This window comes from Epinephelus fuscoguttatus, linkage group LG20 (genome assembly GCF_011397635.1).
Source record: "Epinephelus fuscoguttatus linkage group LG20, E.fuscoguttatus.final_Chr_v1".
Lineage (NCBI taxonomy): Eukaryota > Metazoa > Chordata > Actinopteri > Perciformes > Serranidae > Epinephelus > Epinephelus fuscoguttatus.
Window position 1 is genome coordinate 26503824 of NC_064771.1, and position 18858 is coordinate 26522681.

The 18858-nt window shown below is 40.3% G+C and overlaps 2 protein-coding genes across 2 annotated transcripts in view; one reads left to right on the top strand and one right to left on the bottom strand.

The window, feature by feature from the left end:
- Window positions 1-2098: 2098 nt before the first annotated feature.
- Window positions 2099-8288, bottom strand: LOC125881278 (clarin-3). Its single transcript, XM_049564365.1, has 4 exons — window positions 8205-8288; window positions 5412-5517; window positions 2970-3155; window positions 2099-2835 (listed from the first exon to the last, which is right to left on the bottom strand). Exons 1-4 carry the CDS (start codon window positions 8286-8288, stop codon window positions 2564-2566), a joined length of 648 nt encoding a protein of 215 aa, XP_049420322.1. The 3' UTR covers window positions 2099-2563.
- The window catches only part of ptprea (protein tyrosine phosphatase receptor type Ea), a 90556-nt gene continuing 79672 nt past the window's right edge, over window positions 7975-18858 (top strand). The window contains exon 1 of the mRNA XM_049564071.1: window positions 7975-8087. The gene's annotated coding sequence lies outside the window, so the exon portion shown is untranslated. The remainder of the gene's footprint in view (window positions 8088-18858) is intronic.

Consider the following 18858-nt stretch of genomic DNA (forward strand, 5'->3'; position numbering starts at 1 on the left):
CTCTTGGCTGACGCATTGTCGTCAATGTGAAATCAACTCCCAGAGGCTGAGGAAGACCAGACCCCTTCCCCCAACCTGCAATGCCCCACCAGAGTGGACTCTACGTGGCTGAATGTGTGCCCCCTGCCCTGCAGCTGGAGGTGTCTGTTTCACAGGTCTCTGTAATGCGGGACCTCGGAGGATAAGGTTTCACAGGTACAAAAGTTTCCGCTTTAATCCTATCACACAGAGTGAGTGGTCAGGGCTCAGGGCTTCTGCATAATCCCGGGTTTATCTGTTCTAGTGAGCCAAGAGACATTGAGTATGCAGAGAGGAAGAGATTACTGCCCATCTCTGATTTTATTCAATCAATGTTTGCACAGCAAACAGCGAAAGGGATCTCTCAATACCAATTCAGCGATTCCACACCTCAGTGCACACAGGAGAAGACGGGTAATAGATATAGTTAAATATCTCCTCCAGCAGCTGTTAAACAGGTTGATGTTCAGAACAGAGGGACCCTGCATCAATTTAAAATGTATTTCTGCATGTCTGTTAGGAGACTTTTATTTCTTATGATGCGTAAGATGAATGAGTGAAGATATATATTGTGTATTTGCCAACTGAGTGGAAAAATTACTTTAGAAATCAAGTAAAGTCAAGTTTTAGTATTTTGTTCTTGCATGTCTTTTAGTTTGTTGACTGGCTGCTGTCTGTCAGAGGTCAGACTGGGTCAGTGGTGAATCTTAAAGGGTGAAAAATAAAATACAAGGGTCTCTAATGGCTGACAGATCTGTGCTGTGTTGTGAAAAGCTTATCAATTTCACAGCAGGTGATTCTGCTGTGAAACAGGCTTTGACGTGGCCTCCTCTGGAGAATACAACCTGCACCGGCTTCACACTGAGTCCCGGTCACAGCTGAAGGGTTACATCGGGCTGCATCATCCTACATCATGAATATTTTGACAGGAGTAGTTAGGTGACAGGTGAGAGGGTAAATGTTGAAATTTAAACATTTATCAGTTTAATTCAATGCATTTATAGACTAAGAATCAAAGAAGTATTGGACTGGACTCGGAATGAGCAGTGAAGTTGTCCTTGTCGATGAAACTTTTGCACCTTAAGGCGTGGTGGATTTTCTTCCCTGCCTGAAATACTTTTGATTCATCGTGGAAAGCATGCATCCTAAGAAATTTAATACATATTCACACTTGCAACCACAGAGCAGATTGCTGCATCCTTCCACAGGTCCCTTGAAGTGTGAGACTTGAAGGAAGAGTGGTTCTTTTGAAGGCAGGTAGAAGGCGTTGCGGGGCTGAGAGGTGCTGGAAAGGGCATGTCCAAACAGACTTTAGGCCCTGAGTGATGGGACACGGGAAACGGTAAGAGGACACCTCGCCCTGCTCTTATGTCAACACCGTCATGTGAATCACAGCTGTGAGAACGTCTGAAGATCCGGGAGACAATAGATGCCGACTCTTAGCGAGAGCCATCTCAGCTTCTACAGAATCAGCAAGCTTTGTTGTGATCACTGTGCACTGTATGTCAGCGTTGCTTGTTTGTTATTTTTAATCCTTTGAAATGAATGAAACAGATATGTAATACTTTTTATCTCTCATCAAGGCTTTTCAAGTTGATCCCTCATGGAAGCTGATACAGTTAAGATGCAGTGCATTTGAGGTAAGTAAACAATCCATGTCAGTGATTCAGAGGGTGCTAGCCTGAAAAAAACAGAAATTCTAATCAGATAAAAAAATATATCCACACATTGAGTCATCTGTAACACTTTAAAGCTGTGTTGTGATTGAGAGCATAAAGGGGGATTTAGACCTCTGCACTGAATTGATGCCATACCGGGTTCTGCATTGACGCAGAGCCTACACCATAACCTACGCCATAGCCAGAGGTGCACCTCCTCAGACAATTTGGTATGGGACCGCAGGTCTGTCCCAAGTCTGGGGTTTTCCAATAATGGGAATGCCTGTGAGAGTCCAAGTATGTGACTCCTGTGTCCTTCTTGCAGATTTTAACTTTGACTTTAACTCTGTCTTTCTTTAGTCAGACAATTTGACATAGATCCCCCATGCTTAAAAATAGACAAACCAAAGGAGTCATATTTTCTCTTTTACTCCTGCTCCAGGGGTAGGTGTTGAAGTTTTGCATTTACCTCATCTCAGACATAGAGGGCAGCAGAGATCAATTAATTCCTACATGCCTCTTCCCACTGTCCTCCATCTACCTTACCTTCTATTTAAAGTTAAGCTTTGGGTTTTTCACAAAATACTCAGCAACTACAGATGCTTTGTGCTTGTTTCTTAACCTGTGTTCCATTCTTTCACTGAATCTAGAACATTAAATGACAAGGATACATATTAAAGTTGGCTGTAATTTCATCCTTTTTTTAAAAAAAAGAGCAACCTCATCACAGTTGTTTATTTACATTCACTTAATTTAGGCAAACTGTTGTTTCAGACTCAGAACACAAAAAAAAAACGTCATTGGCTTTATGTATAGCTGTTGATTTCAGTCTGTAAAGAAAGTCTTGATGATCAATTTATTAATGTCACTGACTCCACTGCAGGCCACTAATACATCATTATCTCCTTGGGTGCGTCCTCTGTAGGCCTCTGCTGTTCTCTCCTCTGTGTGTAGGCTGCGTGGTCGTACAAGTAGATCACAACAATGGCGGAGAGATAGAGCACTGGGCAAATGATGATCAGGTAGTATCCCAGCTTCATCTCTGAAGACTTGTTCCTCAGGATCGCATCTTCGTGCATGCTCTTTATCAATTCCTCTGCCATGTTGGTCACAAGGATGTTCACCGCGTATATGATGAGGACCAAAACGGACAAACACGCTGCAGGCGAAAGACAGAAAAATTATATCCCAGCCACCACTTTGACATCTTCATCAGTGCTATGAAAAAACACGTGGATCTGTTTCTGATAGTTCACTCCAGTTGCTTAGTGCTCCAGCATTTGTGTCACTTACCGCTGAGCGAGCTGCAGACGTAGACACCAACAGGCCCCATGTAGGTCTCATAAGGGTTGCTGACACTGTTGTAGAGGGAGACAAGGATGCTGCAGGCGGAGAACAGCAGACACAGGGCCAGCAGGCACAAAACCACACCGTGTAGGGCCACAAAGGTAACTCCTGTTTCTACCAGCGCAGGAAGCACTAAACACACACACAGTATGACACCATTATGGTTATATAATCATACCTGCGTTATATACAGGCTCGTGAAGCCATGTGAGCAGGCCTTATCTGTGTGAGAAGAATATTTAAACATGCTGTTCAGTTATTACAGTAATATCAGCTCTAATGATGATGTGCAGTATTTCTGTATCTTCACAGTTGTTTTGTTCTGAAGGGCCAGCTAACCCAAAATAAAATTTAAAGGTCTAGTGTGTAGGATTTATTGACATCTAGCGGTGAGGTTTCAACATTGCAACCAGCTAAAACTACAGTGTGACAAGCATGAAAATGCAAATGGCGCTGTCTAGAGTCAGTGTTTGATTTGTCTGTTCTGGGCTACTGTAGAAACAACATGGCAGACTCTTCGAAAGAGGACCCGCTCTGTATGTAGATATCAAGGCCCCAGGAGAGCAGCTCAGCCTTGCTTCCAATTTGTCACTGTGGCCACTCGCAGTATTGCAGTGAAAAAATCTTGTGGCCAAAAAGCCCAAAATTTCCCCAGTGCAAAAGAGTGTAAAACTGTTGACAGGATGCCTTGAACTGCAAACAAGGTCAATTATGACTCTTTTTATTGTTAAATTTCAATCCACAGAGCTTTCATTCTCGAAAAACTTTCCTCGAGCTGAGCAATTTAAAAATCATTGACATCATCACAATGTAAAAGTCTATGAGCCGAGCAGGAACCAGTGGGTGGGGCCAACAGGAGAAACACTACTATGAACATACAGTGGGCTGTATGGCAAGCCGTTTAAACATTTAATAGCGAGACTGGATATTCATTACTGATATCTGCAACATAATTTTGCCTAGTCAAAAAACTTTAAAAAAAAAAATGAAGATATCTGTAATTCAGTTTTGACTAGTAAGATTCAAACTACTTCATGTGTGATGTGTATGGGGTTCGTCATTATAGATATCTCCAATGTAGTTGCGGATATCTGCAATTCTTATTGCGGATATCTGCAACTGAATTGTAGATATCTCTAATTCCAATTTGAGATATCTACAATTTAATTTTGACTAGTCATAATTCAAGTTCAAGATATCTTTAATTATCATCAGATGAAGATATCTACATGGTCCTTTCTAGATATCTTGAATTAAGTTTCAGATAGTCAAAATGACGTTGTAGATATCTCAGACTGGAATTAGAGATATCTACAATTCAGTTGCAGATATCCGCAATAAGAATTACAGATATCCGCAACTACATTGGAGATATCTATAATGACAAACCCCATACACATGAATGACAAAAGTAGTTTGAATCTTACTAGTCAAAACTGAATTACAGATATCTTAAATTAGAGTTTTGACTAGGCAAAATCTAATTACAGATATCTGTAACTGTAGTTTTGACTAGTCAGAATGACGTTATAGATATCTTCAATTAAAATGCATACTAGTCACAATGACATTACAACTAGTCAAAATGGTGTTGTTGATATCTATAATGGTAATTCCGGATAGTCAAACTTGGCGATTAAATGTTAAAACGGCTTGCCATAGGGCTGTATACTGTGAAGTAAACCCAGAAGCCTTAAACTTCTGGCTCAGGCACTATGGGTATTTAAAACAGGGCCTTTCTGTCATTTATCAAAAGTCTGAGGAAGAGCCGTGGGCTCAAAATGCCCAAATGGGATCTGCTTGGTGTGTGGACTTACTTGTTTCCTACTTTATACACTAGGCAAACAACTCCATTGGAATGAATAGGCGCCATCTTGGCATTTGGTATCTAGTTATTATTATGCAACTATAGTTGATATAAATGGCTCAATCTAAGCTAAAGAAAACACAATGATTCTTAGTTTCAGGTGATCATACACTAATGAAAACATAGTCAATAATGTCAATATATCCCCCTAAAACCTACTCACTGGACCTTTAAAAGAACACATTTCCTTATTAACCTCATTTACCCACGTTTAGTCAGATATCTGTCCTTGAGGCCTCTCTATGCCGAGTTTACTGTGGAAATACTTTCGACAGAAGAAATAGAACAGATTAAAAAAACAGTTGACGGTGTGTTCTTCTGATTATCCAGCGTAAACGTAACAGGGGCATGGCTTCAATTTAATTTTTCAGTGCTTTTGTTACGGGCAGGAATCTCAAAGATGGGAAGGCTGGAGAAAATACAACCCAAACTGTCAGCGTGGATATATTCTAAAGGTATGTAAGAGAGACAATATTTTGTAATGTTGGTGAACTGGCCCTTTTAGAGCCTTGGAAAGTTACCTTCAAAATCTCCTTCACCTCCAAACGAGGGGCAGTACTCTCTGACCAAATACCCATCAAAAAGCGTCCAACTGATGTCAGCAGTTCCATTGGTGAAGTCACTTCCCTTTGGTTTGAAAGGAAAACCCAGAGCTGGTTGTCATGGCAGGGACACTAGTTTTCCCAACATGATAGCTGTGTCACGTCTGGTCCCAGACTGCAAAGGTAAATCATATGTGTTTTCTGGCTGTTCAGTGAAGGCTATGAAATATTTCTGAAGCGCTAGCTCTAGTAACATTGGATGCACAATTAAAACTGAACAGAGCAACTTCAGGACATGTAAATCACACATTTTTAAAAAGACACTTTTTACATGTGCATGTCCTGATGTTTAGTGTCTACACACACCCTGTGGTGGTGTATGTCGTGGAAACAGTGTTGTCTTGGATTCAAAGTCCTGTTCTCGAAATTGTACGGTCATAAAACACAAGGCAGATTAATTATTTACCTCCATCACTAAAACAAAGTTACTGGAAGAGGTGTGATGATTTGATCTCATGTATATGTCATCAAGCTGTGATAGGGGCTTGGTGTCAGTTCACAGAAGAGGTGCAACATTTTAACAAATTATTTACACTTAAAATTTGGTACATTAATATAAATAATGCCATAAAGAGGAAAACAAGCATGGAGAGAACACTCTGATCTGGTCTGTGTAACTGTGTCACTCTACACCGTATGCCACCTGACTGGTGCCACTGATTTACGGCACAGAACAGGAAAGAGTGCGCAGGAAAAGAGACAGAAAACCCAATACGCATCATCACTTAAATACACTAAAAACACCTATCACACCTTCAAACAAACGCTCAAGTCCCAGTTTTTGGACGATCAGACGTGAACATTTCCAACTCAACACAGTAGTTCACCCTAACGCTGCAATTGTTATTTCTGGTTTACATGCTGCTAACTTGCTTTATGTCCAGCTCTGCATGTGTATGTATGAAATATCTATTCTACTAACAGCATAGCTAAGTTTCTGTGGCATGGCTTGTGTGTTAATGCATTTGACCATACATAATGACTATTGTGTTTCTATCTCTGCATGTCTGACTGTAATACTAATCTGTGTGTTGGTGCTTCATGTCTGTTTGTGCTCACATGCTGTTTGTGGTTGTTGCGTTATTGTACTGAGACTCTGCTGTTGCTTGTTGCTTTGCATGGCTTCTGTTTTATCTTGAGAATTCTGTTTGCTGTAGTTAATGCTGTCCTTATGCTGTCTTTGTCCTGTGACTTTGTTCTGTGAATTTTTTGGGGGGGTTTCAAACATCTTCCTAAAGGACTGCAGTTGAAAAAAATAATCCTAAATCTAAATCTAAATTATAACTGAAGAGGGCTGTTTACTCATGAAACATGTAAAGTGAGAACCAATGTGAAATACAGATGTGCTTCAGTTTTTTTTTTTTAAACAAGAACAAACAATTGATCAATTTTTATTGATAATTCAGTAAGATGCACAAAGCATCAACAAACAAATAAACAAAAAAACATACAACCCACCCACCAACCCAGAAACAGAGAAAGCCAGACCAGCAAAAGAAAATAAATGACAAAAAAATGATAAATAAATGAAAAATAATTCTAAAAAGAAATATACATAAATATAAAAAAGAAAGAAAAAGAATGTTAAAAAATAAATGAATAAAATAATTTCAAAAAATAAATAACTAATTAATCAAAAAAACAAAATAGATTAATAAAAATAAAAATATAAATATATATAAATATATGTTAAAAAATAAAATAATTTCAAATAATAAAAAATAAGACTGAATTTTTTTTTTTTTTTTTTAAAAAGGACGAAAATTAATTGTGTGACATATGTAGAGGAGTATTAATGTTCCATTACAGTTTTTCAGCTTCTATATCAGATGTGTTTCAATTTTGGGAGTCAAGTTATGGAACTGACTCGGTGCTGATTTGAAACTGTGTAGCTCTCTGTTGTTGTTTTTTTTTTGTTTGTTTGTTTTGGGTTTTTTTTTTTTAAAAAAAAAAAGCCTTCAAATGCAAAATGATTATGGATTATAATATAAAATTATCAAAATGTGAACGAGGCGAGGATTATAATATAGAGTATAATGTGTTTAATTAATATTTTATTTAATTCCTGTCTTTGGTGGAGTTGATATTCTGGGTTATCCTTTGATTAATATTCGGTTACCGACTGTGAGAATAAGTGAAATAATCTTTGTTTTTTCCAGATGATAAAAATAAAAATGATTCATTAAAATAAATAAAAATGAAATAAAATAATAAAATTAAAAATAAAAATTAAAAATTAAATGAAAATGTATTCATTCATTCATATTCATACATTCAGCAGCCTATTAAAATCAGGATTATCAGTGTGTCTTTTAACCAATAATGACCCAAAATTTATTCCAATAATAAAGACAGACAACTCTACAGGCACTCTGAGACAAACACACACATGTTGTAATAAAGTGTGTGGCCAGGCTGTGGCTCCCTTTCTTCGCCAACCCGGGAGAAGCTCGGTGTGCTCGCTGACAGCCAGTTGTGTTATGTTGGAGTAAACACAAACTCCTCCTTCCCGGTGACAGGCGGCAACACTGAAGCATCGCCTCGCCTTTTCCCAGCACAATCTGCGCTCAGGACTAAACGCCGGTGCCATCAGAGGTGAGTGATAAGATTACTCCATGTCATGACGTCTTTTGCATTTAGTTTGGCGCGCGGAACACGTCAAATAATCAGTCATTTTCCTTTTTTTTCCTGTCACACGAAACGCCGTGTTACCTGGCCGTTACGCACAGCAGCAGCGCGCGGCTGATTTTTCGTCCATTTCAGGTGCGTGTGCGGCTCAAACGTGCCACTGAACATATCTCTTATTAAACCGGTGACGTTTGTCGCTTAAAATCATCTGTGTGCTTTCAGTTTGACAACCTGCAGCCACTTGAGCCAACCCGGTGTGTCAATGTGGGTTAATGGAACAAGCGTTTGGAGTTTCTGTTCTCCCCTCGTGGTTTGTATTTTTCCTCGTTTGCATATTCAGTTTGTCCATTGCATTCATCCCAGTGAAGATTATCAGTCTTTCCTTCGCGTTCGGTGGCTGGATGTTTGTGTATGTGGGCTGCAGTTGAGCCAGTTTCAACATGTCGGTGAGCAGAGGCTGTATTGGTACTTCACATATCATGGATGGATCTGCTAAGACATGTTACTGATGGGGGACTCCTCAAGGTTTCTCAGATATGCTCTGAGATTATGACTCTTGAATGTAGTGTTGTCTGTGCGGATTTAAATTTTGAGTAGTTTGTAATATAAACATCATTGGACGTGATTAAACTCCACAGGGAAGGTCTCTCCCAGGGGAGGTCAGGGGTCAGGGTCAGCAACTCATCATCCTTGGAGCAGATTGTCTCCAACAGGGTGCTGGGAGATGAACTGAGTCTGACGTTTGTCTAATCAGACCATGGAAATGAAAAGTTAAATGAACCAAGACTCCATCAAGATTGTGCTCCACTCACCATTAACAAGAGAACAGACTTTGACAGCCTATATTGCTGAAAAGACTTTAATTTAGACGCCATTATGATACAGAGAACTCATCCACAGGCTTATAGTGAAACTAATTCTCCATGCTTTTAACGTCTTCCTGTTTTTAGTGTTCGGACGGACCGATTCTGATGGTTAAACGCTGTGTGTTTGCTGTATTTCTGGCCGCAACATAGCAAGATGTTAGACAATACACTGAGTTCATCAATGTCAGAGATCCTGCTTAATTACTTTGGATAAATCTTGTTGTCTGTTTGACGGGGGCAGGTGCTGCAGACTGAGCACGGCTGTCTCTAGGAGCAACAGATGAGGAAAAAGAACGCAGGTTTGAATGTGGAAAGTGTAATTTCTGTCCTGAAAACAAGACAAATTCCAACAAGCAGCAAACAGGACTGAGAGGTCAGCCCCTCACTGTCCATATGGTACAATGATCATTGATATGCTTAACAGGTTGCTGTGACTTCCAGTTTTTGCTAAACAGTGATCCATTCTGCTCCTTTACATTAAAAAGGTAACATTCTCAGAGACACCTGACTTCTCTTCAGGTCAGCTCTAAAACTCTAAGCCAAGTGAGCAGAGGCCAACCTGTTAAAGGAAAACTTCAGTATTTTTCAACTTGGACCCCATTTTCTGATTTTTTTGTGTCTAAAGCCCCATTTCCACCAAACACTTTCAGTATGGTACCTTTGGAACCAACAGTAACCTTCAGACATGGTACCTAGACCCTAGTGTTTCCACTGCAAACAGTGCTCTTAAATGTGGGCGGGGTTGTTGTCACTCACTGCTCCGTCCAGCACTCACTGTATTTCCTCATTACCGGTGACACAGATGGAAGTCTGCACCTCGTTTATCGTCCACAGAACGAGGCTGCACGCCGACATTTTCAGAACAAAATAAAACAGGCTGCAGTGAGAGTCTCTCTCCGTGGGATATTTAAAAGTAGTGGGTTTGTGCATTTAGTCCTTCTCAGGCAAGCTCAGGGGTTTAGTGTTACTGGAGCCCACAGGAACTACGCTCTGCGACACTTTTTTTTTTTTTTTTCTCTGAGTGAGGATTAGAATATATGCAGTTCACATAACCAGGTCCAAATTAATATAAACACTTAAAGATCCACTCATTATTAAAAGCATATGTCATATAAAAACTAAAGTGATGGTCGAAGTTGCACTGAGTAACATTACAAGTTAACGTTCCACCTTAAAAGTCACTGGCAGTCGGCCCAGTGAATTATTTTCTCCAACTCCAGCTGCTGTGAGAGGCAGCAAAACATCCTTTCATTTTATAGTTACAGTTTACTAATAAAACTCTCCACAGTATGAACAGTGGTTACATGAGCCTCAAAACCAGCCACAACTCAGCCCTGAGCAGAGTGACCGTCCTCTACTGACCAATCAACAGACTGCAGTGTTCACAGCTCCACCTTTTAGTACCAGATCTGTGTGCTAGGTACCCCAACAGAGGGGGGACCAAAAATGGGCACGGTACAGAACGGTTCCATTGGTACCATCCACAACTTTTCACAATGGAAACGGGAAAAAAGCGTATCAAACTGAACCGAAACGGAAACAGGGCTTAATGACCAAGGGGGACCACAATTTTCAAAGCGATGCAGTACTGGGAAAGACAGCTGCAGCAGTTATTATTCAGTTAATTTTATTGTTTTTTTAGAACAACCTAGAAACATGACGCATATACACTCTGAGTGCACAGCATCCATCCTAAAGATGACGATATGCATGGATGTTTTCACTTTGCCTCGATTACTGGATCATTGATCATAGTTACACTCCTATTTGTTACTAACGTACTTTAGCGTCACATGACACCACTAGCATGCCACATATACCAGCACTACGTTATATCACATGGGAAAGGAACAACAGGTTCCCCGGTGAAAGTCTGGCATTTGTTTAATGGTGCACAATATCCTGAAGGGATTACTTTGCAGCCTGTTGGTCTCTCTCAATACTGTATCAATTTCAAAAAGTATTTTCTTTGTTAGTCACTTTGACAGAAAACGTAGGAAGAACCATTCCAAGTTCAAAAACTACAAAAGTTTCCCTTTAAATCACAGCTTTTATTCTATGATATGAGATACCATAATTTAGCCGTCAATCAATGATATGTTACACATTTTAAAAAGCAGTGAATAAAACCCTTAATCATAACACACCTGTCGGCACTGAACTGGTCTTGTAGTTTTATATTCATGTAGCAGCCACCTGATGTATCCTCCTTCATCTTGACTTCACTGTCTGTACTCTTTTGTCTCGTACGTAAACAGTCTGTGATATTTCAGTGTGAATTCCATTTCAATTATACGGCATAGATCTTGGGAAGAATGGCAATTACTGTGGCAGAAGCTGATGAGGACGCATTGAAACAAACAAATAGTGCTCACCAAGACAAATGAGACTGTGTAAGGACGCAGGAAGAAATAACATTTAACTGCTGAGTGCTGTCTGCAGATTGATTCGGCTTTCATCTTGTTAGAGTTCATATCTGACTTAAATTTTATTCTCTTTGTGAGGCCTCAGGAGAGACAGAGAGAATATCAACTGTGTATCATGTGCCAGGATGTATTTCACCAGGTGAAGGTAGGCTGTGTAGTGCTGAAGTCTCTAAATAAAGTGGTGCAAAAACTCAACAGGTTTATAATTGCTGGAGCTATTTTCAACCTGCATTTAATTGGTGTTTAACACCCCGCCAAGATGTTCTTTTCTAGTGTTTTTTCCCCGACTATAGTTAGAACTGTATAAAAGGCATATTGGAATGCTTGTAAGGTGCCTGTTATTTGAGCGTGGGTGTGCTGTGCGCGGCGAACAGATGTGGTGATTAATGAAAGCCACAGCGAGGTAGAGAAGGACTGAGTTGTGCATACCTGGAGTTTCTAACAGCTTGCTGGGTATAAACCTCAAATTGTCAGCCCTGGAGTAAATCCCCGCAGCTCGCCCACCCTCTATCTATCCACCACCTCGCTCTGAGTCTTGGAAACGCTCAGATTCTAACTTTGAGCTGAGAGACTGCACACTGTGCTGCGCGCTCTCTGAGGCTGTAACCACATTAACTACGCTCTGCTTGAAGGTACACTTTTTTTTCTCCTTTCTCTCAAACAGGCGGAGAAGGGACTAATTGGTGTAAAGTCACGACAATTAAGGACGAGCCTGGTCTGACCCAGAACTTGTCAGATATTTGCCGGCAGAAATGTTTTTAGCCAGCCTCGAAGGGGAGCTCCTGAATTAGGCATGTGAATGTCATAGTAATAAGTTCCTTTTGATACAAACAACATTTGTATCCAACCTGTTATTTTTCGGCTCGCCTCAGTGGAAGCTTGTTAAAGCACATTAAGCTGCAGTATGTTGCAACTGTAGGCTTGTTTGTGCTTGCGGCTAGTGCTACAGAATGCACAGCCTGCAGTCATCCTTTGGATTTTGGCATCGCATGTAAATGATTTAGTAATGATAAAACATATTGTAATTCACAGTGAGGAGAAATTTAACCCTCACTTAACCAGGCAGTTGGATTAAAACAAAGCAATGGATGATGGGAGGGGTTGTATTAGATGTGGAATTGTAGTAAAACACTATGAACTGTGATTGGAAACCAGAGTATCAACAGTGAGAGCAAAACCAGGGAAAGCAGAAACGGAGCATGTGAGAGGTGTATTGCTTCCTGTTTGGAGGATAGAGTCCGGAAAGCCCCACGGCCTCACAGAGAGGTGGGACCTCAGTGACGCAGAGAAGGTGTGTCTCCATCAGAGGAGGCCCAATTAAACACTTGCCTGCCACAAGGACAGTGCGCGGCTGTGCAAGTGGCTACCTGCAGCCCTCCCCCCTTCCACTCACTATCTGATCTGTGTCACACCCAGGGCCAGCACTGCTGCTGTGGCTGCTGCTGTGGAAGGCTAGTGAGAAACTGCTGTGGCTGGTGACTGATATTATGTACAAACTCAAGCTGTGCAGATTTGTGTTTGTTGACTATCAGCGGTGTTTAAAACTCAGCTGAGCCACTGCAGCACGGAAACAGCTGGACAGAGATCAAGGTTTCTCCCTTTTCAGATGCGTCAGAACTCACCCACCATCTGCTCAAAGGAGGCATTGTAAGTTGCTCCTCTGAGATAACAGTAGGGCAGAGCACGAGACACAAAAGAGAATCTAGCGAGGAGAAGTTAAAGCAAACTGTTCTGTTGTTCCAAAATAGTGCTGCAACCCCTGCAAAATCTTTCTGTCTGACCGAGGAGTCAAATAGAGTTGCAACATTAGTTGATTAATTGATTAGTTAATGGAACAAAACAGTAATCAGAAATTGATTTAAGTCATTTTTCAAGCTTAAAGTCCAAACATTTGATGACTCCAGGTCAAATGTGTCAAGTTTGAACTGCTCGGACAAAATGAGACATTTGACACAATATTGGAATTGGAGTTTTTACTGTACATTTAAGTTGGGTTCCATCCTGATGTATAGGTTAAATTTTAACAAAGTTGACTGAAAATAGGCAAAAGAAAATGTTAATTTATATGCTTTAATATCTACTGTTGTTTTGCGAATATTAGGAGTTAGTTCATTGAGATAAGCGGTCAGAGCACACTGGATGGTGGAAATACAGAGTTTTAAAAAATAATATTGCAGTGATATGCTTTGTTTGGAAGAGTTCTGGTAACAGCCATGTTTGCTTTTTAATGTGTTAAAAGCCTTCCAGAGACGATGAAGAGCGCTTTCAGTGACTCATGCAATGATGGTACGTCATTTAGGGCTGGGCGATATAACGACTTTGTTCGTTATATCGATATATTTTCAAGCAAGATATAAATTTAGACAACACCATTTATATCGATAGGGTCAGGTTGCGTTACATGACGCATACCAGTGTGCATCTCTCCTCTCTGACACTCTCTGCACAGCTCCACCCCACTCACTCACAAGTTCTCCAGCAACACTGTAGCCGCAGACCTACTGTCTGTTTCTGTAAGCTGAAACCATTTCCCTCAGTGGAAACAAAGCTTTTATTTACTTTAATTTCACAGATAAGAAACAATAAATTGTTAAGACAATAAAGCCTCCACAAAAATAGTATTTTAAGTCTTGTGTATGATTTATCCTGGCTTCATATGAGTAGAGGAAAAGTCCGCTAGCCACTAGGCTAATTTATACAATGGAAAATGCCATAGGCTTGTGCTAATAACGTTAGCATGTTGTATTTGTTTGGAAAACGTGTTTAGTATAAGACAGTTGTTTTGTCAGTGAACCTTGTGAGTTGTAATGGAGCTGAATTTTGTAACGTTACCTTTGTTAAATGTTGCTGTTGTCCCTGGCTTCATATGAGTAGAGAAGATGTTTGCTAGCTGCTAGGCTAATTTATACAATGTAAAATGCCATAGGCTGGCGATAATAACATTAGCATGTTATATTTGTTTGGAAAACGTGTTTAGTATAAGACAGTTGTTTTGTCAGTGAACCTTGTGAGTTGTAATGGAGCCGAATTTTGTAACGTTACCTTTGTTAAATGTTGCTGTTGTCCCTGGCTTCATATGAGTAGAGGAGACATTTGTTAGCTGCTAGGCTAACTTATACAATGTAAAATGCCATAGGCTTGTGCTAATAACGTTAGCATGTTGTATTTGTGGGGAAAATGTGTCCAGATAAAGACAAGTGTTTGTCTGTGAATGCTGCGAGTTATAGTGAAGCTGATTTGTGTACTTGTGTTTGACATTGTCTCTATTAAGCCATGTTTAATGTGTGTGTAATGTGTGTTTTGAATTAACTAAACTTTACAACACTCTACAGCACGTATTGGAATTGTGACTGTTGTGCAGCTGCATATTTTCTAGAGGAAAACAAAATCCCTGTCTTTGCATTTTATTTTGATCACAATTTGTTTTTATAAAAGTGCTTGTGACGTCTCAAATGTGGATTTGACTTGCAACTGAAAACTTGTAGCCCATTTCGCAGAAAATACAGAGATGTACATCATGTGTCTCTAGTCAGCCTGTAAATACTGAGATTGTAAGTAGTGGCATTTGCCTTTTTTTTTTTTTTTTTTTTTTTTATCGATACACCAGACTTTTCCTCCTCCCCCAAGTGTAAAAACCTTTTGTGATATTTCAGGATTTTTTTTTTTCAAATTTTCAGCATTTCCAGTGAAAGTTTATTAATGCGCAAAACTGAAAAATGCACAGGAAACGCTTGTGACCAGGTTATGACCTTAGTATGACCCTGGATTATGAGCAGTTCGACCAGATTTCTATTCCACCTGTTTCACATGAGGCTCGAAAAGGAGAATGTGTCCTGCGTTTTACAAGACAGATGCAGAACCAGGGCAATTAAAACTAATTTAATGCAACAGAGTTATGTCTCTGTCCCTGTAATCACCTCGTGACCCCTCAGGTTTACCTTGGAAGCCCCTGGGGAATCCCAAACCCAAGGCTGGGAACCACTACTTTAAGCCCTTCTGGTTTTAATAAGAGAGCCCAGGGAAGTAGTGCATGATGTAACTCCACAACAGCTGCCCAGTGGTAATATGGGTGTATTCTCCCCTCCAGGCAACACATAGTTTCTCTATTGTATTTCTGTCAGTCGCTACATGAGCGCATTACAAAGTACACCACAGAGCTCTTAAAAGACACGTTTCGGGAGATTGAGCTGGTGACCTTGCAGTTGTTTTATGAGTCTACAAAGGGGGAGAAATACATTGTTGAAAACCTTAAAGAACTGTATGTCTTTGTCTGTTTTTTTGGCTTGTAGAAACAGAAAAAAAGGACAGCAGACGGACAGAAGTTGTTTGTCATAATCACACAGTCTCATGCTTAACGTCAGCTGCTGGTGGGGGCAGCATGTTGACAGATGTGATTTTAACATAACTTGTAGTCAGTTGAGCTCTCCTTTTTTTTTGGGCTGAAATATGGCAACCTAATTTGGTGACCTGCTCAGGGAAGGCAGGGTGGAGCAGCCCAGAAGAGATTAACTCCCAGCGCTACGTGGCCTGATTTAACTGAAAGCAAACATCTCCAGCTCTGGCTTAAAACATGTTTCAGTCCACTTTATTTTATCTGAATGAATGACTAGGAAAAACAAATATTAGGCCTTCTGTGGAAAACAAAGGGGAACCCACGGGCTGAGGACATGCTTAATATCGCTTTGACAGCCAGGAAGAAAGATATTGAGCTATTGTGGATTTTTCTCCCTTGAAAGCTGTTTGTTTGATCTCAAATCTGAGATGCAGTCATCTTATATGCACATAAGAAGTCACACCCACACATTTTCTAGATAGCCTGATGTTTATGATAATGTCTCTGGGGTTAAAAGATGACGCAAATAGTGTGAAACTGAGGCTTACTATTACTAGTATATGTGTTCATACATGGAATCACTGTTGTTTCTCAAAAGGCAGTTCACCCTCAAATCCAAATTACTTATATTTCCTCTTACCTGTAATGCTGTTTGTCAGTCTAGACAGTTTCCGTGATTATGTACAGCATACCATACCATGACTTAGACATACCAAAAATGAGAAAAAACAAACAAACATTTGGCCACAGGGGGAGCCACAGCGATCAGTCGCACTTTAGCCATTTTTAAGCATTTTTCTGTTGTTATAGCGCCACCCAGTTGCCAATTAGAGTTAAATTTATTAGGCGTCCTGTTCTACATATCTACCAAGTTTAGTAAAAATCAATATGGCGGTTAGGGCTAGATAAGAAATTAGCTCTCTAGCGCCCCCATTTTGTTTGATGGGGTCAATAACAGAGGGGTCCCCTCAGATTATGTGTGGTCATATGCCTACAAAGTTGCGTGGTGATGGGTGAAACCCTTGAGATGTTATACACCTTTATGTGATGAGCTACGCCCTCTGCAATATTCATTGCCTTATAGAAGCTCAGTTTGAGTAAGTTTTCCAACTTTTGCCAAGAGGGAACTTTAGATATTGGTCCCTAGATTATGTTCACCCAGTTTCATGCAGATCGGTCAAACTTCCTAGGAAGAGATCGATTTTAAGTGTTTTTCAAAAAATTCAAAATGGTGGAAAATCTGTATAACCTGAAGTTATGGGTTTTTGAGGCAAATGTGTTCCTCATGAGGAGAGGCATCTCTGTGCAAAGTTTCATGTCTCTATGACATACGGGGCATGAGATATGCCCATTCAAAGTTTGCAATTTCAGTCGGTTGCTATAGCGCCCCCCTTTGGCCAATTGATGTAATATTGCTTCATTCGCATCCTCCCATGACCCTCTACCACTGTGCCAAATTTCACATGGATTGGCCAAGTCAGTGAGGAGAAAAACGTGGAACAGACATACAGACAGAGTTTTCGTCATTACAGTAAAACACAAATTAAATACTTGTTCATTAGGGATGCCCGGTAACATCAGCATGTCATCATTATCAGCCAATATCGTCTTTAACATGAACTATCAGGATCGGCTAACATGCTTTTCTTATTTTGCACAATAAATGAATATTACATACATTTAAAAGTATTGTAATTCATGTCTCCCTCTGCATAATATAATGTTAATTCCACTACAGAAGAGACTTGATGATCACTAAAATTAGGTAGGGAAAAAAGTGTATATTTCAATACTGGTATTGGGTATCGGTCAAATGAGTTTGTACATAACAGCATATCGGCAAATCCAATATCGTTCATCATCCCTATTGTTCATTGTTAAATGGAGAACACAGAAGGCAGCGTTTTTTCGTTGCATCTGTTTGCTATGATACAGAATATCTGCAGAAGTAAAAATGTTGGTGTAAGGTAGAGTACTTGCTCTGATTGAAGAGAAAGCTGAAGCACCTGGCGGTCTGTGAGGCTAATTGCTCCTCTATTGCCATTGTTCAGCAATGTTTGTCTTTGTGGTCTTTGTCCCAACCTTCCTCTACTGTGATTTGGCAGCTGGGTAAAAACTGACAGTGACGAACAGCTGTAGCGTTTTACCCAAAGTTGAATATTTTCCAGCTCTCGGCTTTCAGAAATGAATGGCAAACATGCAGTGCTCAGCGCCTCATCACACTGCTGTCATTTGTAGCTGAGCGTAAGTATATGGTGCTCCCATGAAAAAAGAAATCACATGAACATGTGCTTGGCTTGTCAGTTGCGCGGTAGTGGAGTATTGCTGTTATCAACAGCCCTGCCAACTATATTATTCCACAGAAGGAAACGCTACTGATGGGAGAGAGGTTAGTGCTTGTGACAGTGCGAGATGTAAATGTGAATGGTGCTTGTGAATGGAGCTGTAAAGTTAGCTAGCTCAGAGCTGCTAGGTGAGCTAGCAGTAGATGCACACTTCCTTCTGTGCAGTGATATGGTTGGCGGGTGTGGTTCAATAGAGAGAAAGTAGTTCCTGTATGAAACTGCTTACAACAAGGACTGTGGAGTATCTTGAGTTAACGGGTCACAATCTCTGGAAAGAGACATTGCTGTTTAGTTTTTTCAAATGTTCGGCACTTTGAATTTTCCACCTTACACCATATTGAACTTCATTGTTCTTGTGTGGACACAAACATGTAAAGTGGCTTTTTTAACTGATTCAAAAAGCAGCAGGCTGTGTCTCACGTGACGACGGTGCATATATCCCCCCTCATTTCTGCAGCACCATAAAACCTGGCTGGAGAAGCATCAAGGTCCCACCCAGTCTTGTGACTCATGTTATCAGTCTCTGCGTGTAATGTCAGACAGTTTTTTGCAATACATCAGCACATGCAATGATTTTTTTCTTCTTGATCCTCCATAAAATGCGACAATGACCAGCTGCAGCCCCCGTCTTTGCCGAAATGTCGTATCATGTTCTTTTAACAGTCTGACATCAAACATAGTTGGATTATAAAGTGTTTTGTTGGATGTTTTAGAGTTTACAGTCTCCTGAGAAACTGGCAACCGATCATACATGAGACGAAAGTTGGG

Coding starts and splice junctions, on each gene's coding strand:
- LOC125881278 (XM_049564365.1), bottom strand. CDS start 8,288: ATGTTCAGTGGCACGTTTGAGCCGCACACGCACCTGAAATGGACGAAA. Junction 5,518..8,204: donor CTGCTGTGCGTAACGGCCAG/GTAACACGGCGT, acceptor TTCAAACCAAAG/GGAAGTGACTTCACCAATGG. Junction 3,156..5,411: donor AGGTGAAGGAGATTTTGAAG/GTAACTTTCCAA, acceptor GTGTGTGTTTAG/TGCTTCCTGCGCTGGTAGAA.